Genomic DNA, 24,951 nt, shown 5'->3' on the forward strand with positions numbered 1-24,951 from the left:
TGAATTTTAACATTCTTAGTTAAAATGAAAGATTCTGAAAATATTTGCATGAATATGCTTGCTTATATCAAATCTTTTCTGGCCGTCTCGCTAACAAGATGAACGCACGCTCTGTTATCTCGTGGTTACATTATCTTTTGCTTGAATTTTCTCACTTGTTTAAAACGTATGAATGGACACTTCGTTCCTTATCGTATCTTAAGACCCCTGAAGGAATTTTATTGGTCTATTTCTGCAGAAAAGTATATTTGTATTCCAATCTTACTGTTGAGAAACAGCACTGAGTGATAAAATTACTAATGCACTGGAATAACAAGTTGCCCACGGCTCCATGTTTCTCTATATTATGCGCAATATCCTGTTCATCTGATTTATCAACCGTAACCGTAGCGTAAATTTAGTTCGTGTATCGCTGGAGTAGAAAGTAACTACGAGTCTGTCTTCAACCACTTGTTTTCTTGTTTGGGATTTGGATGCGTAATTGTTTTGTTGCGACGTTGAAAGGAATTTTTTCATAAACGTTCTATTGCCTTAATATTTTAAAGAAGAAATGACGATAAAAGTATATATTTCAGGTATATCGGGAAACCATGAGGTATGTTATGATTATGAATTGGAGAGGAATTTCGTCTGCTTTGTTTTTTTTAAGTTAATGACATGGAATGCATGCTGTCATGTTAAAATTACTTTTCTGGTGAAAATATTTTTCATATGTACTTTCTTAATATATGTTATTTCATGTTATCTATATTCCATTAATGTTATTTGTTGAAATATTTTTTTCTTTGGATTTAATTGACTTCAATTTAAATAAAGAAAACATTATTTTATTTTTCGAAATTAATACTCTAATTTGGAAATATTGTTGATCAACGATAAACTCAATAAGTATTTAAAGTTATCTTTGTTATTTTGTATGTTAGATACTGATAGCGAGTAAAAATCTCACATCAGATTTCAAACAAAAATAATGATATGCATTTTTTTTTCTAATTGATTTTTATACTAGGAATTGTTTAGAATCTTTATAATTTTTTTGAATTTTTGTTGCTTTATTTTAAATGTGTTGAACATGCGGCAAATTCCTTCAAACGCTTATTACGTTATAGAAATTTAAACCTGTGTTACCTAGTTTGTATCAGTTGCATTGCGAATGACAGACGTATTTGAATAGCTGTTTACGCACTCTATTAATAGATTTCTGCAATTGCTGTAGTTTGTTTCGAATTTTGATCTTAAAAATTTCAGTTCAAAATTAAATTTGCAGGAAATTTTTATGATGAATGTGTGATGATTGACTTATATGTACATATTAAATTTTATTTTCTTACAATGAAAATAATTTGTTTTTTACATCATGATTTTTAGTAAAGTTTTCAACTTATGTATTTCATTTTTCAGGTAACCTTCATTTTATATGATTTGATAGTAGTGTTAATAAATCAGTTATCTTTAAAGCATGCATATCTCTTATTGTTTACTGATATAATTTATCAAGTAAATTATATGATATATCATTACAAAATAGTAATACAAAAACATCCTGAAATTATATGCTCCTCATTTTTTTGTCATTACTGAAATTGTTTTAGGATTAATACATCAGAATTTTATTGATTGGTTTACAAAAATTATTTAATAACTGTTCATAATACTAATTAAGAAAACTTTAATTTATTATATTATTGGAATTTTTTTCCTTAGATTCGTAAACAGCAACAAAGAGTGCTGTTTATTTTGTCATCTCTGAAAATAGATTTTGAAGTCATAGATATAACAGAAATGGGCAAAGAAAATGAGAGGGAATTTATGCGAACTCAGTGCAAGCTTCATAACAAACCAAATCCTTTACCTCCTCAAATTTTCAATGAGGAGGATTATTGTGGTGTAAGTTTTCTTCCCTTGGTTTATATTAATTATTCTGTCATTATAGCATAAACAATTACAGAGTAATATTTTTTCGTTCATTTTTATTTGCTCCAATTTTTCTTATTATTAATAGGATATTATAACATATTTTGATGCACTATGTTTTTTGAAGTAGTTTATATTATTGTAGAAATTGATTGATTTTTTAAAATAAGTTTTTATTTAAAGTGTTATCATAGTGATTTATAAATAGACTCCTTTAACCCATTAATATCCAGTAGTCTATTTAAATGGTTGTTAGATTTCACATCCATAATTAAACCAAACACATTCCTTTGTTTCCTTTTCTAACAAGTCAGAGTTTAATCCCAAATTCCTGAATATATACTATCTATTGATATATACTATCCATTAGATGGATTTTAAAATGTCATCATTTTGAATATTTTTGGTCTTTCATTTTTGATATAGTACAAAGAATTTAAAAGTTGTTATAGCTATTTTTCTATAAATGATTAAACTACATATCTAAATTTAAGTATGGAATAAAACTATTCTGCCATCAGATAATTTAACTTAATCTTTGTCATTAACTATTTAATTAATAACTTGAGAAATTCAAGCTGTTGAACTTTTAAATTGAAATTTATTGTTGTTGTGTAATTAAATATTGAAAAGTATAAGATATTTTCATCATCAACATTTCTATTCCATTTTAAATATCGTATGGAAATGAGAAACTTTAAAATGTCTGTTTAGAATTCATGAAAATTTGCCATTAATCTTTATAACAACATTTTTAACTTCACAAAAATATTTACTATAATTTCTTTTTATTATTCCTACTAGATTTGCATGATATGTTTAATAATTTTGAGAAATTTTAGTTATTTATATAAAATAGTCCAATTATTCTCTTTTTATATTTTTTAGAGCTGGAGTGTCTCATGTTTGTTTTGCATCCATATCAATATGATCTATTGTTTATAATTATTTTGAAGATTTTAAAAATATTTTATTTATTTTATAATTATATATTTTGCAAAGTAATAAATCTTACCCTTTTACAATAATGGTTTAGACTTATGCTTCAAATTTCTGAATTTATTTGTAAATCTATATTTAAATTGGAGTAGTATTGATTTAGAAAGAAGTAGAAATCTCTTATACACTCTTGATATTTCAGGTATCTTTTTCCATCATATGGAGGTAAATAATAAAAAAATATAAAAAAAATTATGTAATATTTAATTACAAGTTTAAACAAATGTATAATTTAAGACAATATTTACATAAAATTTATATTAAGGGATTTAACACTTATTATTTTGGATATTTTCTATATCTGTTTTAATACAAATTGCCACTTGCATACTTCAAAAAATATATTAACAAAACGTCAGTATGTGTGTATTGAAGCTCATTGTATCAGTTTGTTGAGTTGCACATTGAACTTCTACATCTTTCTTTTTTGCATGTCTTATAACTAATTTTTAAAAATATATCAAGTATAAAGTACTTTTTACTCTTTAAGAATTATTAATAATAATTGAATATTAACACTCCTAATTAATGAGAGCAGTAAAACTCTTTTATGACCTTTCCTCTTTTAAAGCATTTATTAATATTTAAACATCTTACTTTCATACTATATAAATACATCATACTTTCAAGAAATCTATATAAATATTTCATAAAACAGAATTTAATAAACATTTTACATTAAGGCACTTTAACTGTAATTTCCAGTTATGCATGGTAGATCATAATTTATATTAACCTGATAGTTAATGTGATAAATAGTTCCTGCACAATAATCTGATAATAAGATTTATATTTTAATATAATATTTTTTTATATTAAAACTTTCAGTGTGATGTGGATAAAGTGAAGACAGCTTGGTTTAAACTTGTCATCTAGTCATGATAAAAAATTGCTTGGTCGGTCCTAGAATAACCTCTGTTTTGTTATTTTGAAATAAATGATTTGATAAAAATATTCATGATATATGTCAAAGTATCTATTGACTCCTATGAGGAATAATTGGTTAAAAATTAAGTTCTTGCATAATGTGACTGCTAGAAAGATAATTTTATAACTTGATTGTAATTCATTTATACATGAAGTATTATAAAATTGTGGTAAATTTAAAACTTAAACAAAGTTATCTTGTTCTTTTAAAATCATTATGAATACTGATAACTGTATCTATGTTAAGTTGAAGTTATGTGAAAACTAATAAATCAAGAAAATATATACTGAATCTTTTTTTGTTCTTCTTTTCTTTTACAACCTTTAAGTAATACATTACTTTTTTTAAAACCTTTAAGCAAATTAGATATATTAAATATTACTTTTTCCGTATTTTATCATGCCCTAGTCTCTTTATGTTTATTCTTATATATATATATATTTGTCTATTTTAATCATATTGTTATAAAATGTTCTAATGTCTTTTTATAATGTTCAAGGATTATGAAGATTTTGAAGCAGCAAATGAAGATGATCAGTTAATGCCTTTTCTGAAATTGGGTAGTGGGAAAATTTCTCAAGGTGATAATGGAGTGTGTGAAGATAGTAAAGAGACAAATCAAGTATGCTGACTTTTTTTCTTTTCTTATTTGATCTACTTAAAATTAAAAAAAAAAAAAAAACTTTCTTACATATGTTGTATACCTCAAACATATCAAAATTCTTATTGCACTTATTAATCTTTTGTTAATTTAGAATATTCTGAATTAAGAATTAGCCTAATCAGATTGTCTTTCATATTATAAAGTTGAGTGCTAATAATAAACAATGTCTGATTTTTTTTTTTTTTTTTTGAACATTTGACTTTTTATTCCATTATCTAATGTCAAACCTTTGTTAATCAGAGTCATTGGATAGACTTAAGACTATGATACAGTTTTGGAATCTAGTTTGCAAGATTTTATCAGCTGTTAAAATGCTCTCTAAATATCAGGCATAATAGCAAAAAAAAAAAAAAAAAAAAAAAAAAAAAAAAAAAAGTTTTTTTTTTAGAGACATTTAATGTTTGCTTCAGAAAGTTCAATTTAAATTTTGAGGATTGTCACATATAATATACTGTAATGTATATTGATTAAATATTGTAATTAATGGAAATTAATTGCTGAAATTCTGTATAACTGTATATTTCTTTTTTATTGAAATTTGCATTCTGTTATATGTTATATTAATCTGATTTAATTGATTTTGTCATTATTAAAAATCAAATATGGTTTTTGTCTAAAATTTTTATTACCTATCATTTAAAAAATTTGAATTTAAAATTCTGCTTCAGATTTCTTATATTTTACAATGAATAAATTTCTTATATACACATTAAATGTATCTTGAAATTACCATCATGACTTTATCTTTTAATTAAGTATAATTTTTTAAAGGAGATGCAGCTTAATATTATAAAGCATATTCATTTTGATGTTTTATCTTGCTTAATTATATGACATTTGTGGCACTAGTAGCATCATTTAAAAAATGTATATTTTTTATAAATCTTCAATTTAAAATGACCTAATTGAACACCAATTGTTTTGTAACAGTAACTTTTAAGATGATTTACTATTTTGTTTATCTGATGTTCTAATATTGCATTAAATTTAGAAATTACCCTATAATGAAATGTTTTCACTTGTGTAAGTTTTACTTTATCGAATCAATAAAAAGTCTAGATAATCTTTAATTATAACTTATTTTACTTATTTCTTTATTCTACAAATATTTTATTTGGGATTAAAATTTTTAGTTGAATGCAAATATCATGGAGATAATAATTATTTTGAATTTGTATTTAGTTTCTTGGTGTCACAACCATCTCAGTATTATCAATAGTAACAATAAAAATAATATATTATTAACTATAAAAAACTTATTTTTTGTTTATAAATAGCTCAGAATGAAAATCATTATAATTTCTTTTTTACACATGACTGCCATGACACAACTGACACATGAAATCACAAGAGTTGCATGTCATTTAATACTGCTGTCAATAATTATGCTAATGCTGTCTAATTAATAATGCTGCCTCCAATGCATATTCCAATTTAGCCATCCAGAAGAATTTTTCTTCTTTATAACCATAGGATCCTTGGGTCTTTTTCTTTTTGTCCAGTGCCCATATCAACACAACATCATTTTGTATTATAATTTGGCAGTATTCTAAGTTTACATCCAATTCATGTTCCCTTTTTAAAAAAAATTTGGCATAACTTTTTTTATATAATCCAATATTTCAAACTTTGTTTGACTTATTTTAAGAATCTTTGAGGTAATTAATTTGGGTTGAAAATATCTGTTTTTATTTATTAGAAGCATCTCTTCATATAAATATGGTATCATATATCTTTGTAAAATTTGAAGCAGGTTATAAATTTGAAAAACAAAATGTAGAATACAGGGTTATTTATTCAAAACAATTGTGTCAAATAAAAGCAGCTAAAACTTCATTCTAAACAATGACAAAAAGAAATATTTTGATCACAATACAGAAGAAAGCTTAAAGCTTTATTCATATCTATAATAAATTTTCTATGAGATTTCTTTTGGTCACATGGTCATTATCTATTTTATAGCTCATTTCATTTCTGGTACTATAAAGCAAGCTGGCACAAATATTGATATGTGTTCGACAGTCACATGTATATTTGACATAAGTTCATTTAAATCTTATTTATCAAGTTAGAATCTGTCATATTCTTTTTTTACATCATCTTTTTTATGCAAACAATGAAATAAACTACCACACTAATATTGCCTGAGTGATCTCATAGTCACATAGAGCAATTCTAATATGCTGAAGCTATACACAAAGATCTTAGTATTATGTTTAAAAAAATTTTGCAATAAATTATAGCCATATATAATCTATGTAAATATTTTTAATAACTGTATTTTAAAAGCTATATGTACATGATATTTATAAATTCATTTCTATAAACACAGTATTAGAAAAGATTATAATGTTTGAAGCATAAAGAATAATTTTTATGCATTTTTGTTTTGTTTTGTTTACATCTTTGGTATATTTATGATTAATGCATTTATATAGAAGCAATATCATAATTCTTACAAAGAATACAATTGTTATGATGTTTTGAAAATGTTTGTAATGATGTTAATTGTTTGATATAATGAATGTTTTTAAATTCATTACATTAAGAAATGTAAAGTGATTACTATTTTATCCAAGAAAATGACATTTCTGTATCATATTTTATAAAGTTATAAATGTAAATCAAACGGTACCTTTCACATTGAGAGCAGTCATATGTCATTAACTTTGATCAAAATGCATTACTTTTTGCGTGGAATTGCATATCAATTATTTATTTTTAAAGGTAATAAATTGTGTTTTTAAAAGACATTTAAGAAAAATCATCAGAAAGAGGAAAGACTGGAATATTTTTAAAAAAATAGATTAATTATAAATTCTCAAATGAAAATTTGCTATTCTGAATCTACTTTGAAAAATTGCCATAGCAGTTACATAATGTTTTTTAAAAATCAGTATTGATATTTTGTATAATTGAATAAAATTATTCACCAAATATACCAAAATTTCATTGTTACTTTAAAACTATTGTTGAAAATCAGTAATTTTATTGCTTAAGAAGTGTTTTGCATTATATTTATATTGTGCTTTCATTTTTTTCAGAAATAAAAAAAAAGTGCTGCATTCTGTAATTGCTTTAATAGTTAAAATGAATGCATTTAGAAATGTTTTTATTTACATGCAAAATTTTGAATTGCTGATTCCAGAAACTAATATGTAATCTTGTCCTAATTATGCTTGCAGTAGTAATTGAACAAATTGATTTGAAAAAGATAAATTGTCCTGCTGAAAAGGGATTTAAACGTGTGAAAAATGATTTCCGAGTCAAATGTAAAAGAGGGTTAGGTTAAAACTGCTGTATATTATAATATTCTTAAAGGAAGACTATGATGGGCAAATGATAGAAAAAAATATCTGTGGGGAGAAAAAGGAAGTAATGGTAAATTTAAAAATAGATTTTCTTTAAATCTGAATTTAACATTAACAAAATTAAAAAAAAAGCAAAATAAATAAATAAATAACCCAGCACATTTTTACTTCAAATTGCTTTGAAAAAAGGACTTGCCTATGGTAAATTATTATTTTAATCTCTTGCACCCTTTTCTTAAATCTTGTAATAAATCAGTTATATTTATTTACTAGTCAACTATGAAAATATGTTTTCACATATATATACCTCTGATATAATAACCTTCTGATCAAGCACCTTTTTATCTAGCAGTTTTATCTATCTTAATAAACCTTTTATCTAGCAGTTTGTAAGGTCTGATAAATTAGCTTTTTATGTGATTCAAGTGATTTTTTAAAACTTTTTTTAATCAAATCTCTGAAATCTTAAGATATTTTATTCCTGATATTTTAAGAATATACATATACATAAACACAAATAATTGATTTTTGAAATGAAGATAGGAATCAGAAAAAGATGCCACTTTGTGGTTTAAGTATTAAAATTGTAAAACAAATAAACAAAAATTAATTGAATGGCCATTTTAACTTAAGATAAGAATTTGAAGAATAAAACAATTGGTATCTAATAGAAATGAGCATTTTTTTCTTTTACTGCAGGGAATGAATAAATTTACATATTAGAAATGTGTTGCATTTAATCCAATATTTTACGTAAAATGTTGTATTGTTTAGACATATCCAATAGGATATTCTTGAAATATCTATTGTTATTTATGTAAAAAATTTACATATTTACAGAAAATGTCATGATATATAAATAATGGAACTTTTTCTATCTTTTTGTAGATATTGAGTAATGTAGAAACAGGAGAGAGTGAAGTTCTTAAAGGTAAGTTTTATAATTTATTTTTAGTTAGTATTTTCAATTGATAAATGTATTTAAATAATTCTTACATTGCTACTTAGATTTTTCTTCATGTTTCATGTGACTGTTTTTTTACAAACAAAATCTAGTTTCAAATATTTTTATGTTTAATAGTTTAGCACATGCCTGGTTTTTTTTACTACCCAGACACTTAAAAAAATTATTATTATTGAAGTAAATCTGAATTTCTAAATATTGTCATTATAGTTAGAGGAAGTACTTAAAACATTAAATAAAAATTACTATTTTCTGCTGCAATTACAAATAATGTAACAAAAAAAAAGGATAATTCTTTTTACATATAGGTAATATTGAACTTTTTTTTTGTTGCTTAAAATTGATTATATTACTTATGAACAATGGTAATACAAGGAGAAAATAGAAATATTTTATTGCAAGTGCAGTTTTTCTCTTTAAAAATTGTTGTGAAATATATTAAAAGTTATTAATATATCTTAACAATAGAAGAAAAAAAAACAATTTTAGTGTATAGCAAGGGAAATTTTAGAAAAGCATTTAGAAGAATTAAAATTTTTTACATTCATTAATAATAAAATCTTATATTGAATGTTTATGCATTTCCTGTATAAATTCTAATATTTATTTTTTATTCTTATCTCGTATTAAGCTTTTTAGTAAAAGTGGACAAATCATTCTGATATTTTTTGTTCAACCAAAATAAATATTAAATGCAGTTGTCTTTTTGCATGTTTTCAATCTTTCCTATAATAAAATATTTATTCTTTGAAACAAATATGCACAATTCTTGCTTATATTTTGTAAGCAGAAAAAGGTTTTGATAAATTTATCGAAATTATTTTTGAGATATAAAAAAACTAATCAGTATTTGTGCAATAACAGTCTTATAAAGTATCAGCATGCAGTGTATAATTTTTTCAAATTTGAGAAATATACTGCCTGAAAATTGTTTGGTATGGAAGTGTATTTTATTTTACAATACACTGGATTTTGTTTAATTTATAGATCCATTTTAAGTTATGAACTGATACAGAATTAATTTGTCAGATAGTTATAAAAATTTAGTTTATCAAAAAATTCAAATAAAAAAAAATTGAATCCTAATATCTACAAGAACAAATTTTAATGTAAAAACATGAAGATTTTTCAATTACTCAATAAATAATACATAATAAGTAATTTTAATAAAAAGTATTTTCAGTGATAAAATATTACTGCATGCAATTTAATATTTCATGAAAACTAACTATTTTAATAAATAAATACTAAAAAAAATTACTTTAAATAAATGTCATAATGTTATTTAAATGAATCGGTTGAAATCACTGTTCATTATAGATAAAACATAAGCATTTCATTATTGCAATAATTATCTTTTATGAATCTTTGGATTAGTCAAATATCCATAGATATTATAAAGATAAAACGCCTATTTTGTTCCAAACCTTTTTGCTGTAATGTTTAAAACAAAGGCTTAAAAAAAATAGGTACTCAGAATTTTGTTCAATTTTATAAACTCCATACATAAGAGTTTGTAATATTTGAAGTCTGTATAGTATAGGTTTATTTAGATACTATATAGTTTAAAAGAGAAGAGAAAGTTGAATTTGTGATGCTATTTTAATGCGAAAATTTGGAGGAATAATTAGGATCTTTATAGTCATTTTTGGCTGCTTCTGAGATGATTTTAAATGTTGAATTAAATCTTCATGGAAGATCCTGTTTAGGGTATAGAAACTTGATGCATTTTGAGCGAAAGAATCCATTTTTTTTACTGATTATTTTTGTATGACCAGAGGGCCAGATAAATTCAATAAATTTTAGGGTATAAACAACTATAGACATTATTTCTCGTAAGAGACTTGTGAGACTTGTACATTTTAAATGAATATTTGAGAACTGAAGGTTTGTACGGTTAAGGTGGTACTACTTCAATTTTTATTAATATAATTGTCAATTCTTAGAAGGATTACAAATGCCTAATCAGTAAAGATGCTATTTTACTTTTTGATTGCCAATTATGATATTTGCTTTTTAGCATTTTCTTAAGTTTTTAAATTGTCTATAATAATAATAATCATTTTGTCTATGCTTGAAAAAAAAAGTGTCCATTAGAATGACTTTAAACAACTGGGTTTGTCTCTTTTTTGGTAGAAAAAGCAAAGGTTCAGATTAAATGAAGCTTTTTCTGTTTTTGAAGAATTGAATTTGGTGGAATAAAAGATGTATTTATTTATTCTTGAACTAAAAATGAAAGCTTAATTGATCCTATTTAATCATGTTCCGATTATTGATGATTGGACATTGTGGAATGAAAAAGGTGAAGCTTTTTAAAAAGGAATATTTAGCTCACATTTATTTGCTTTTAGAAATAAAGTAATGTTGCTTAGCTCTTTCTTAAATATCAGAATAGGATTCTACATGGGTGTAATCTAACTGTGAAATGAAAGGCTGAACAATATAAGACTTCGAGAGAAAATAATTTACTTTTGCTGAATGTAATGAAAACAATACATTCTAAGCTATTGCAAATTTTTTCATTAATTTCTGCAGACTTGGAGTTTTGTCCCTCGAAGTTAAAAATTATTCATCTGTAGTCTTCTCTTGTAATTTGAAGTGGTTAGGTGTAACAGTAGCTGCCTCGGATGTCATGCTTTATACGTCTTTCTTGAGAACGGCAAAATCCAAACATTTTTATGGCTTACTGAAACAGTTCCATGTGCTGACATACCACATATGTTCTTGTATTATTATTTTTTAATGTCCACCATAGTGTATTCAAGTCACTCTAGTCTTGCTTTAACATATGATCAAGAAATGGGTTCAAGCTTCAAAAGTTGTTGGAGAATTTTTTTGTCTGATGGAAATTCCATAGATAAAGAATTAGGACATTCAGATATTGAAAACATATTTAGTTATCTTAAGTTTGAATCAAAGGATTAATGTGACAGTTCAGAAAGTAATTCCTGCGATCAAGCTGGGAAGCTTTCTCTTTTAAATATTACCAATATAAATTCAAAAGTCTTATTGTTTTTAACAAAAAGCGCACCAGAGAAGTTCAGGAATAAGAGGCTCTTCTTGAAGAATGGGCTTTTTCAATTTTAGATCCTCATCTGAAATTGTGGAAGAAATAAGTGGAGACTACAAATATACTTTTAAAGTTACTTTATACTTTATAGTTACTTTATACTTTATACTTATACTTTTAAAGTTATACTTTTGTTCATACTGAAACAAATGAAAGGCAGGAAATATTGCTTGTATGTATCTAGAAGAAAGGTACAAAATATCAAATTATATGCATAAAGTATGACAAAACTTCATGCATAAACTATAAAATGTCTAATGCTTCCTATGCATATACACTCTAATTATTTTCAAAATTAATTACGTAACTTAGTTTTTATAATTCAGATACTGCATAATTTGGTTTATATTTATAAATGAACAAAAATATTATTGAAATCTGCAAACCTGAGTCTTCTGATAAATAAAAGTACGTTTAATAGGGGGATACGTACTCCAGAAGTACGATTAAACGTACTTCTGGAGTACGTTTAATTCATTCATTATTAATTTTTTATTTATCATTTTTAAAAAACTATTTCATATGATTAATGTAATTATTATAAATTATGTGCCTTGAGGGAAAAGTAAAAATACATTTCATTTTAAATCATTAAATTGTGTGGAGCATGCCGTTGTCCCATGCTTATACTTGTGTTACATTATGTAGTGCTTATCTCTCCAGGGTAACATTTTGAGTAAATGAATAACTTTTATTCCTAATAAATTAGAAACAATGACTTTAAGTGCATCAAGATAATTTAAATTAACTTTTGAAGGTATGTAAAAAGTTTTTTGAAAGTCAGATTGGTTGAAAAGGCCAGTCCTTGAATTCTTAATTTTTGACCCCCCAGGAATAACTGTGAAATTCTATGATTAAGCCATATAATTTTTAAATATTGCAATATTGAATGATTTTTTTTGAAAGAGAATATTTAATTCTTTTTTATGGGATATGATGATTTTACATTGCTGTTGTAAAATAGGATATCATCTGTACAGATTAGACATTTTGTATTATGATCTGTTACTTCAAAAGTGCCCCTCTTATAAACTATTAATAAAAAAATGGCGAAGACATTGCTTTAGAGATTATCATGATACATTTTGATAATAAAAACAAGAGTTTTTCCAAGTAAAAAAAATAATAAAATGAAAAAAGGTTTTTTGCAGAATTAGAATAGACTGTAATTTATATCTAATGTGTTCGAAATTTTGTAAACCAATGTGCAATTTTTTTTTTTTTTTTTTTTGTTTTTAGATTCAATACATTGTACAGTAGTTAAATGCTTGCTTGAATTAAGATCTTTAAAAAAAATAATTCACTTATTATCACTGAAGACACAAATTTATTTTAAAAATTATTAATAAATTTGAAATAAGAACATTTTAAGTTAGTTAAGTACTGTCATATTAATATTTTAGAAGGTACAATTTGATTTTAATGGCGACCAAAAAGTGGCATGAAAAAATTTCTCTAAATTATAAAAATATATTTAAGTGCATTATTATTTATTATAAAAAATTTTGAACATGCAAATTGCATGCTATGTAGTTTGACATAGCATTACAACTGATAAGTACCTTTTAGAAAGGTTTTAATATATTGGATTTTTCAAGATTTTTTTTTCAATTAAGAATTGATTTTTATTTTTATGTGTTAATAATTATGAATGCATGTTATTATATTTTTTTTTTTGTGTTTCAGCGTAAGAGACTGAAGTTGGTAGCAGCTGTATTACAATACTGACCACCATACTTTGTTTTAGTTTTTTATAATAAATGGTAGATAGATTTTTTTATAAAATACATATATCTATATATATGACTATTTCATATGTAGTCTTGTATGTACACTTTTCCTACTGAATATAGATTTGCTCATCATTTTGGCTTATATACACTTTTTATTTATTGCAAAACTTTTTTTACGTATTACAATTTTTTTGAAGGACCGAATTTGTTCAGAAACTTGTCTATGTTCGTTTTTATAATTGTAAGCAAAGCTTCTTGTATATTAGAATTTCATTGAATGAAAAGATAGGCTTTTATAAGAATTGATTTGTTTTTTCTTTTTATTATGCTGGAAGTGTAGTTAAAAAATTTAATTGTGCCAAACTAATCATTGGTTCAAACTGTTGCAAGAGGCATTTCTTTTTTTGATATATCTGTGTAGTTTTTAAGTTTTTTTTCTTGTGTATAAATATTGCTGTTGAAATACTTGCTTAACTTTATTGGTGCATTTAAGTATTAATGTATTTTGCCTTATATAAAAATGAGTATTATAATACTTACATTGATAAACATATTTTACATTGTGCACATACAAATTTTTATAATCTATTGACGTTTTATTTTTGTTTTACATTTTTTGTGCTATTGCTTCTAATTAGAGTTATGTGCACATATTTCAGTCATTGTCTTTGTTCATTTACATTAATGGTTCATTTTTATAATCTGAAGTTTAAGGAAAACTTCATTGCTTATCTCTGTAATTATTTATGAATGAATTTCACATCAAAGTAAATAACTTTTCTGCAATTTTTTTTATGCAACAAAATGTATAACATTTTTCAAAATTTTTTGAAAAAAAAAAAAAAAAATCTTTATATAGTTTTGATGAATCCTCATGTCACTTAAATTACTTCAAATTTGAATACTATATTATATAAATTAAAATTTTTGAAGTTTGCAAATAAGTAGCATTAGAAGCTTTTCATGGTGACAGTTTTGTATTCTTTTTTTGTAATATTGTAAAAGTATATATGCTTAAAAAAATATTCAATTAAAATCAACTTTTCTTTTTTATAAACTATTTTTACATAAGTGCATTGCTATTTATCCATAAATACGCATATATAATAAAAATTTATAATTTTTTTCTATAAAAATAGATAATTGGCTTAATGATTTCTGCTGATTGGTAATTTTCTGTACCAATATTTAAATTAATGAAATACTTTATTTGCATCGTAAATTATATAAATTTTGGAAATTTAATGTGTTTTATATGAATGTTGTCAAATTTATTTATTTGAAGATTCATGTATTTTCTTAATTAAAATACTTGTGATACTTGTTTTAATTTTAATAATTTTCCCCCCTTAAGTTTCAACTTCTGTGATATAGCATTTTTATGGTAGTACATTTTAATACTACCTTTTAGTTTTTTTAATTATTATTTTATACAATGGATTTTTATTATTGATTGAACATTCCTTTAAAATTTCATTTCTCTATGATTATGAAAATATTAATCTTTTAAAAAATATATCTGTGTGTAAGATTCTGTTTTTGAAATGTAGAGAATTTCAATGATGACTGCAATCATGATCAATTCAAGAAATGAATTTATTTAAATTTAACTTAATTTTTAACTTCATGAAAGGTTCTTGTAGGAATTTATGAAAGGTTTTTCTTTAGATGTAATTGTTTTGTACATGTTATTGGTAAGTGTCCAAAAATTGAAAGATTTCATTGGTGAAACATTCATAGTTTTTATTTACTTTGAACAGGATTTACCCTAATTTTTCTTATATCAATAATTTTATGGATTGTGCATTAATGAGTGAGGCAGTTTTACAGTGAAAGTTACTGTTATTAAATTCTGAGGAAAAATTTGAATTAAAAAAAAAGAATTTGTATGATTTATAAGTTAAATTGGAAATGTTTAGATTGAAGTTGAAGTAAATTTAAATGATATTAAAAAGCTTTATTTTTTAAAATGTGGATGAATCAAATATATTACATATATAATTTTCTTTTTGAATCAAGTCATTTTGCATTTTTTGTGAAGTTTTTATAAAATTGACCAGTAACATGAGATTACCAAAGCATTGTATTAATAATTCTATCACATATTTTGGGAGCAAAAAAGATGAGTTTGTGTCATTGTCTTCACCAAGCAGTTTTGAAACTGAATGAAATGGCTTATCAAATTATTAAAAATAGATGACAATGTTAACTGAATAAAAATTATATTTCTACATTAAAGTGGTTATACATTTATCATTCATGGATGGTAAAGGACAATTTTTTATTTCTTCTTAATACCTATAGTTGTGGGGAAAGTGTTATTGGTTTTCAAACAATGCTTTGAATAATTGATTGTGTTACAGTGGAATTTTCTTTTTTACAAATGCTATATTCCTGTTTCATTGGATATATAGTAACTGTGACTGACAGTGGAAGTAAGGCCAGTTGCTTAAATAACTGAGCACCAGATAGTATTTCTCACTGCCCCCCCCCTATTCTTATTAGAATTATTGAAACACTTGAAAATTGCCTTTAAACAAAAATGTAATGTTCCAGTCATTATTTCTAGATTGAATTGGAAATGAAATAAAATTATACAAACGAAAAGTGATCAAAATAGCCAAAGATTAATAAATTTCAATCAATGAAAATTTGGTTAAATAGTTGCAATATTGAAATGGAATTAAAAAAAGCACATTTTCAATAGGAAAAAATAAAATGGAATTATGATATAGATTAATGATTAATAAATTTAAATTTTGCATATCAATCTGTGTAAACTTTCTTTTTGCTGTTGAATAAGCCATGTCTAATTATTGGTATCCCCCCCATCCAGTAATATTATAAATTTAAATGCCTTAAAATTAAATCGTATTTTTTTATATAATATGGGAAATAAAATTAGTGATGGAATTTCGAAATGAGAAGCTAAAAATCGTTGCTGGTATAACTATATAGCATTGACAAAATGCTAGTATCTAACGAAATAAACTTTTAAAAACTGTTAAAATATAAATTTTATTAGATTTCATTTTTTATTCATAAAAAAATTAAAAATATAAAAAAAATCTTATTTGGGGATTAAATTTATGCTAAATTATAATATTTTTAATTGTGAATGCAATATATTGGATTTTATTATAAGGCAAATTTCTCTTCCCAGCAACTTTCTATTTTTATAAATATAATATTTCTGAAAATAAATAGATTTAAGATAATTTTATGATTTAATTAGATTTGTATATAATTATCTAGGGGGGGGGGAGTTGTTAGAGATGAAAGAGAAAACCCAGTTATGTTTTTTTTTTTTTCTTTCTTTTGACATCATTTTACTTGAAAATAGCAAAAATTGACTTACATTTAAAAGACCTTCTATTCACTTATGGCAATGAAACCATTTTAAAAATTTTTGGCATAAAATCCTTGAAAAATGTTTAATGCATCATGTAATTATTGATGGTTTTGCAATACTAATGTTTGTTAAAGGTAATATTATGATGCTCACATGTAATTGAGATGAAATTCCAAAATGTTTGTCATTTTAAATGATTATATTTGTTATAATAAGCAAAGTATTTAAAAGATTATCAACTAATCGTATTTAAAAGATTATCAACTAATCAGAATGAAAGGAAAAAAAATATTATTTCACAAGTAATTTCATAACTTGAAATGTACTTCATAATTTGTATAGTTTGTGAAATATACCTAATATTTGGCAAACTTCTGATGTTTCAACTTTCCAAAGCATTAACTATTAATTTATTCTGGATTTAACCTGATTTTGTTCTTTTTCATCTTGTTTTATTGACCTGTATGCACAAGTGGATATATACAACTTATTGATCTTTTACTTTGGCACGTTTTTGCTTTTATTTTCTACATTCTCAAAGAATTATTGTTATTTTTCATTTTATTGTTGAACTATTTTTTTAATTTAAGGGGTTCACATCCTTTAACATCATTTTTATATACTATCATTAATTTTTATATCTAGCAAATTAAATTTTAAGGAATTATGTTAAATTGGATTTAATAAAAGAATAAATGTTGGAATTATAATGATCACTTTTATTACTAATGCTGTTTTTATTGGCAATTCAACTAAAATATGACACAACCTATAATATAAGTTTAAAAAGCTGTTAGAAAGGCAGCCTAAACAAAGAAAAAAAAGGGGGTGGGGAAACCCAAGCTAATTTGTCTAGTTTTCTTAGATGTTAATATGTATTGGTTTATTACCATAAATATCTTTTTTTTTTTTGGAAATATTTGAATTGAATAAGGATTTATTAAAAACAATTAGGAATAATTTGGACTTGGTGTGAACGGGTTCTTCAAATTTAATAAGATACCTTATTTCTGTTTTATACTAAAAATTTTTGTTTATTTCAAATTGGATTCATCATTGAATTGACATTTGTTTGACAGTTTGAAAATTTAGTAATATTAGAAACATATGTTCTTAATAAGCAATGGATATAATAAAGTCAGTTTGTGACATCACAATATTTCATAAAATTTGAAATTTATTTTTTTAAACAAATGATTTACTACATCCTTTATAAGATATATTTCATTTGTATTTGCAAATATTTATCATTTCTAAACACAGAAACTCTTTTTTCTGCATTTTTGCAAATTCTGTTTGCTTTAATATGAATGACTGTATTTACTAGATATTACACAATATCTAAGATGTTGAAAAATGTGTAAATTTTTAGTCATTTTGTTATATTGTAAACTATTTCTAGCATTTAAATAAATATTGAAATCAAATTGTGCTATTTTATTTTTTACGGGGTACAAACTAATCAGATTTTACATTTCAGTTACTTATTCACATAGAACTTGTTATACAGTATTTCAATCAAAACTGTATTGTAATCCTGTCTGACTTTTGTTTGAAAAGGAATGACAATTAATCATAATTTAACCTTTTTCATACAGATGGTACATATATTATACCAATATATGAAGAAGGTTTTATCCTCTTTTGTGGTGCTAATCTTCTGAATGTCTAATTACTATGAAAGTAGCATTACTTCCTTCCAATATATGGGATGGATAAGTGATGAGAAGATAAATAACCCTTTGAGCAGTTTTGAGTGTACTAGGAATTTTCCATTGGCTTGAAGGGAAAAGCAGTTTTGGTTTGTTATAGTTCTCATCTTGAGGAAATCTTGAAAAAATGTTTCTTAGATGCAATTTTTTTTTTTTTGAATTATTTTCTAAGATTATTATTGTAAATTCTTTCATTTACGTATTCCTTTAGAGATTTACGAGAGTTCAACCAAATGTTCTCAATCTGTAATCCATGTAACATTAACTTTGCATCGTATTTGGTGATGCCCTCTTTGCTCTAAAAATTTAAATGAATATAATATAATATTTAGATATGCATTTATCATTTTTAGCATTCTCTTCCTTCTTAAATCACGGTTAGTTACGGTTCTGAGATTAAGAATTATTTTGGGAAAAGAAAGTTGCTGCATTAAAAAAGTGTCATTAGGAAAATAATCTGTTTATGACTCAGCAGTTGATTGAAGATATTGAAGAACACTGCATTGGACCTATTAATAAGCTTCATTTCTATTGTCCTGAAAATTTAGAAAAGTCAAATAAGAAATTCGTTTTTTCTTCAGATATTATTTTAGGAAATGTTTCATTTCAAACAACAGATCAGCTCTTAGATACTTTATGTGAAGAAATCTCATGGATGAGCTTAAACTCAAATAATTTTTAATTGGAGGAAATGGTGATAAAATTTTAATGTTCATAATACTTTTTCCAAAATAGGGATTTTTAATCATTAGGCATTAATTAAAAATGGAATATAGTAATAGTTGTAACTTTATTCTGATTTACACTTAAAATGAATGAAAATAAATCATAGCATATCAAAAAAAAAAAAAAAAAAATTACAAAACAAGTTCATGAATCAAATTGATTCACATCAATAATGAATCTTAATATTTGCTATTATGTAAAATCTTCATTTATGAAGATAAAACAATTTAAATTTGTTTTCATTTATTTTATGATTACAAACACTCTGTTTAACATACATTATTTGATAATTGGAAAATACTTATGATAGTGCAAATATTTTTGATTCTTATTTATGTGGCATAAAATTTTAAAAAGGTTAAATTAGTTTAGTTATATATTAATATCTCGTTTGGAAGCAATATTAGGTCTATTTTGGAAGGGACTTCATGATATTGAATAGCGATCAGATGCTGAGGGCAACATTTTTGCTAGAACTCCTATCTCCAAGTTTCTTTACCATACCCATCGAGAAGGTATTTGCAATTTATAGATCTCTCAGCACAACGATTCTTTGGTGGATTTGGGTTTTGAACTTGAGACCCTCCTGTCTCAATGGCAAAGCCTTACGATCAGACCACTGAGACCTTTAAAAATGTTGATAATTCCACTATAGATTATTATACAATGATTAAAATCAGCTGGTTTAAGGTAAATGCCAATTTAAATTTTGTTGAACATATATTTTGGTTATAAATTTGAAGTATCAATCAATAATAAGTTGGTTAAGCAGTATATTCTTGAAAGGAATTACACTACTCATATGGAGTAAAAGTATTTTTAATTTTCTGTTATTGCAAATAGCTTGAAAGTTATTACGAATAGAAGTTATCTTAGATGCTACCCCCCCCCCCCCCGACGATTTCAGAGTTCTTCCTATAATAGAACGAGCCAGCCTATGGAAAGAAGAAAACTGAATGATAATAACTATTTTTTAATGTTCATATCTATTTTTGCAACTTAAAATTTCATATAGAATATAAAAAGTACACATGGAAACATGAATATAGTCGTTAATAGTAGGTCGCACATAAAAAATAAAAACTTTTGAATTAAACTACCTGGCACCCCTTTTTATCTCAAACTTATGACAGAAACCAAGATAGCATTGGCGACTTGGCATCCGTTGGATTTAATTTTTGATATATCATCATTTGTATTGTGAACGATGATATTCTTCGTTTTAATATTCTTTAGCAAAGACCCACTTATTTTTTCTGATACAATCCCCTTAAGTAATTACGGACTAAAAGAAATTGTATGTGAGAACTCAAAAAGTATGAACTTCCAAAGCTCAAAAAATGACATGTGTTTACCTGATGTTAAAGAGAAATTCATAATTTGATTACCCCATAAAAGAAGGAAAATAATTCAGTGTTAAAAAAAAAAGGATCAAACGTCGGTTTAAAGAAAAAAAAGGTTTTATTACATAAGATGCGACTTAGTTCCTTTTTCATAAAGCTGCTTAAAGTATTAATTTGAATCTATGAAATTGCTTCCATTTGTAGAGATGCTAAGTTCTGCTTTATTTTGAAAAAATAGACTTAAGTTTTGCTATTGGGAAATAGAAATTATTTTATCGAATTCTAGATAAATTATTGCAAACTGTACTATGCATAGGATGCAAATTTGGAATAATTTCAATCAAATGCACAAGACTTCTTGGTATACAATTATAAATGATGTTGGTGTAATGTTTAATTAATTTGTACTTATATAAAAATAAATATAATTGCAAGTAGTAATAAATAATTTACTGGAAGATTATCAGTACACATATAGTAACATCATGGCAGACAGAATGTATAGAATTATAAAATAAAAATGAAGTGGAGAAGCCTTGAATCAGAACAATAATGCCATTACGCAATCATTAATTTTGGAGAAGGTAATTTCTGCAGTTTTACTAAGAGTATTGTATTTTCAAAATCTGTATTTCAGAGTTGTTTCTCAGCATTATAATTGTGTTCAAATGTAGACACTATTTTCTTTAAAGAATATTCAATATATTAATTATAATTTATTTTTTTTTATAGTACAAAAACATGCTATTGGTATTTTTTCTTAAGTAATAATAGACGACATAAATCTTTATGTATGTATTTATCCTTTATACATAAACCAGACATACACATAAATTTTAATATTGCTTACAACTTCAGTATTAATTATTTGTGAATTACTTTCTCAGAGTTATTTTTATTAAAAAATATCTTTTAAAAATGTTATAGAGTTATATTGTTTCGTTTATTAAGTGAAATGAAATAAAATATACAATAAATAACAGATAATACTGATAAAATTTATTTACAGAAATAAATAGGCTAATTTAAATGATGATATGAATTTTCAAACATGAAAATGAAAATTGACAGAATCACATTTTGATAATTAAATTCCTCAGATTTTGTACTTCTGTTTATTGTGTGTACTTTGTACCTCAAATTCATCTCACACAACTGGAAAATTATTCTAAAGGCATAATATCCTTTTCTTCTTGCTGAACTGTAAAAGAAAATTATTCTAGTTGTATATATTGACAGTTAGTTTTAAATAGATGCTGAACTCTATAGAAATAAAAACACAAATATGCTTAGTAAAAACAGAAATCATACAATTATGAAACTAAAAAATACACTTTTTTTTTTTAGTTTAACTATATTTGTCTTTTAATCTTAAATCAATTTCATAATTCTTTATTATAAATAATTAGGTATTTTTGAATAAATTCTTTTGAAATTCATTAAACAGTGGCATCCTTGGTATGAATTTAAAAATTATAAATTTTCTTATTAATTGGTAATTCAGTTTTTAAAATATTAAAATTATTTATTGTTGTTTAAAACATGCCAGGGTTTAAAATTTCAAAACTCAAGTACATAAAGAAGAATCTTGTGCGGAATTTCGTCTTCATGGACGTGAAATAATAAAGAATGAACTTAAAATACCAAAAAAAGTGTATGAATATGAAATTTTAAAAATATATTGAAATCATAACAAATTAATAAATAAATAAAATAAAAAGAAAGGAGAATAAAAAAATAAATGTGGTATAATATATAAAAAGTGTGTAAACATGGAATTTAAAAATATTCTGAATAAATTAATTTGAATTTAATTAATAAATTAATTTTGAATTAATAATTGATATAAATTAATAAATAATTGAAAAGAATGGAGAATAGAAATAACAAATGAATGTGAAATACTATAAAAAAGTGTATAAATAACAAACATGAAATTAAAAATACTTTGACATTAATAAATAAAAGAAAAGAGAATATAAATAACAAAATATAGACTTGAAATTCTAAAAAAAATGTATAAATTTGGAAATTTTTAAATATTTCGAAACCATAACAAATTAATAAATAAATGAAAGGATTTTTTCCCAAGTTTATTATATTTGATAAAAAAAAATGCCTATGTCAGTCAGTAAAATAATGACAATGATAATAATAACAGATTACATACTTGAAATTCTTCATCTTGCAAAATAATTAAATTCATCACTGTAGATCTTAAATCGTCCACCGTAATAGGGTTGCCAGGATTTCTGGGAGGAATCTGCAAATTTCAAAAACATTTTGCTTCATCTGTTTGCTGTTTTATTTTGAAATTATTTAAGAATTAAATAAATAATAAGAAAATAAGTTTATCTAAAATGGTTTAAAAGGATGGTTTAAAATTAATCAGCAGTTTATAACCATATCAAGAAAGAATTATAATTCGAGAAAAATATTTAAAAATGTTCTTTAGTAATCTTCCCAATGGATTGTTTTATTGTTTCGTCTCCAAAATTGTTAAACATTTTATGAATATACATTCGTTTATCTAACATTCTCAAACCTTTCTATCAGACTCTAACTGGTTGAAATTTTAAATCCCACGAAGAAAACGATAACCATATAAAAGTAAGATTTATTTATCCAATAGAAAATGAGGTCTGATCTCTGGGATGTGTATGCTCATTAGGGTAGAAAGGGTTAAGGCGTTTTATTAATGCACTACATTGTCAATGCACTCTGTAAAAATTTCTTAGATAAAAATAAATTATACATATTAAATATTTCAAAAATTATCTGGTGTAATTCGAAGAGGGAATATATAGAAATATTTTTAGTTTGCAAAATTTTCCTCTTTTTTTTCTTCGTCACAAAAGAAGTGTCAAGGAACGGAAACCAGAAAGGTCTATCCGAAATTTCTCGTATACTCTCTATGTTATCCCCTCTCTCAAATATAATTATGGACCTTTGGCAAGGCCATGAGCACCATGAGTTAAATTTTTATGCTTGGATTCTTGTTGCATTATTCAGAATTAAGTTTCCTATCAATCAAAATTCAATGCCAAAAAATAATCCTATTTTAAAAGTGTTGCTCTTTTACTACACATTTTAAAATGAATAATCTATTTTAAAAAACAGTGATGAAAATTAAATATGGAAACGAAAAATCTTACTTTATTGCAACTCATTCTGAAAAAAAAAATGGCCATAGAGAAGTGTGCTCAAATTTAATAATTAAGACAAATTGTTAATTTCAAAATTCATTTTAAACACTTTTTTCTGCAAACTCATTATTATAGTACCATCATAAATCGAGGAACAATACTTTTAAAAATAGACTTATTTTTTGGTTAGCAAATTCTAATTGACAAAAAACACTTTTCCTACGACCTTTTTTTTTTTTTTTTTTTTTTTTTTTGACAAATTTGAATTTTTTAATAATGTAGAATATCAGCCTGAAATTTTTACTAAATATTTTCTTCAATGGACCGCTGAATGGATGCTGAAATTCAAACATTTTGCTTAAATTAGGAAGAATAGCGGGAGGGGGGAATGAAAAATATTTGATCCAATAAAATTATTCCTGTCATAATTGAGCTATATTTATGTTTTATGATTCCTACCATAGATTTTTTTTTAATACCTGTAACCTTTTAATTTGAACTTCTATTCTCAGATTAATAATTTATTTATTTAAACGCGGAAAATTAATGTTTCCACTGCGTCCCCTTTTTCCCTATTCGATAATATATCCTGAATAATGAACTCATAATATAAACCAATAAAATTTCAATTATGTATTTTTTCCGTATTTTGATACTTAGTATGATTTTCAACTCGACAGGAATATATGTGGAATTTCAGTCTGCTCTCGACTTTAGAGACAAGTGCATTTGCAGTGGAGAGAAATATATGAAACGAAATGTAGGTCGTGGCAAGTAATAGGAATGTAATATACACAATTGTTTGAACTGATTTTGCAATTTTTTTACCGCAGTACTTTTTCTACGCCTTATTACCAATATACTATTGTGCGTTATGAAATAATGAAACAGACAGATGTGATTCCTCTCCTCTTTTACTGTCCAAAATAGACTCGTCTGCTATCACGGAATTCTGACGTCATATCCTCCAACTCTTCAGAGTCAAGCTGTATTATAAAGAAGTATGCGGTGTGTCTTAAAATTTATAAATGAAAAGTAAAATATCGATGTCTTCAAGTCAATATGTTCCGAACTTAATCCAGTGTGTAG

General features: G+C 24.6%; 2 protein-coding genes across 3 annotated transcripts in view; one reads left to right on the top strand and one right to left on the bottom strand.

Moving 5' to 3' along the window:
• Positions 1–358: 358 nt before the first annotated feature.
• LOC129962582 (SH3 domain-binding glutamic acid-rich protein homolog) lies at positions 359–14,362 on the top strand. The gene is made up of 5 exons (XM_056076384.1): positions 359–595; positions 1,705–1,887; positions 4,341–4,463; positions 8,705–8,747; positions 13,537–14,362. Exons 1-5 carry the CDS (start codon positions 551–553, stop codon positions 13,539–13,541), a joined length of 399 nt encoding a protein of 132 aa, XP_055932359.1. The 5' UTR covers positions 359–550; the 3' UTR covers positions 13,542–14,362.
• A 7,378-nt stretch (positions 14,363–21,740) lies between these two features.
• Positions 21,741–24,951, bottom strand: part of LOC129962581 (uncharacterized) — a 93,918-nt gene continuing 90,707 nt past the window's right edge. For both annotated transcript variants that reach the window (XM_056076383.1, XM_056076382.1), the window contains exons 10-11: positions 22,887–22,979; positions 21,741–21,917 (exon numbers count right to left, since the gene is read on the bottom strand). In XM_056076383.1, coding sequence (XP_055932358.1) covers positions 21,885–21,917; positions 22,887–22,979 — 126 coding nt within the window. In that variant the 3' untranslated portion in view covers positions 21,741–21,884. The remainder of the gene's footprint in view (positions 21,918–22,886; positions 22,980–24,951) is intronic.

The sequence above is a fragment of the Argiope bruennichi genome, chromosome 3 (assembly GCF_947563725.1).
Source record: "Argiope bruennichi chromosome 3, qqArgBrue1.1, whole genome shotgun sequence".
In the NCBI taxonomy this organism is placed as follows: Eukaryota; Metazoa; Arthropoda; class Arachnida; order Araneae; family Araneidae; genus Argiope; species Argiope bruennichi.

What these genes read in the sequence shown, in the direction of transcription:
- LOC129962582 (XM_056076384.1), top strand. Translation starts at nt 551, where the DNA reads ATGACGATAAAAGTATATATTTCAGGTATATCGGGAAACCATGAG. An exon ending in GTATATCGGGAAACCATGAG is followed by an intron (nt 596 to 1,704) that starts GTATGTTATGAT and finishes TTTTTTCCTTAG; the next exon opens with ATTCGTAAACAGCAACAAAG. An exon ending in ATGAGGAGGATTATTGTGGT is followed by an intron (nt 1,888 to 4,340) that starts GTAAGTTTTCTT and finishes ATAATGTTCAAG; the next exon opens with GATTATGAAGATTTTGAAGC.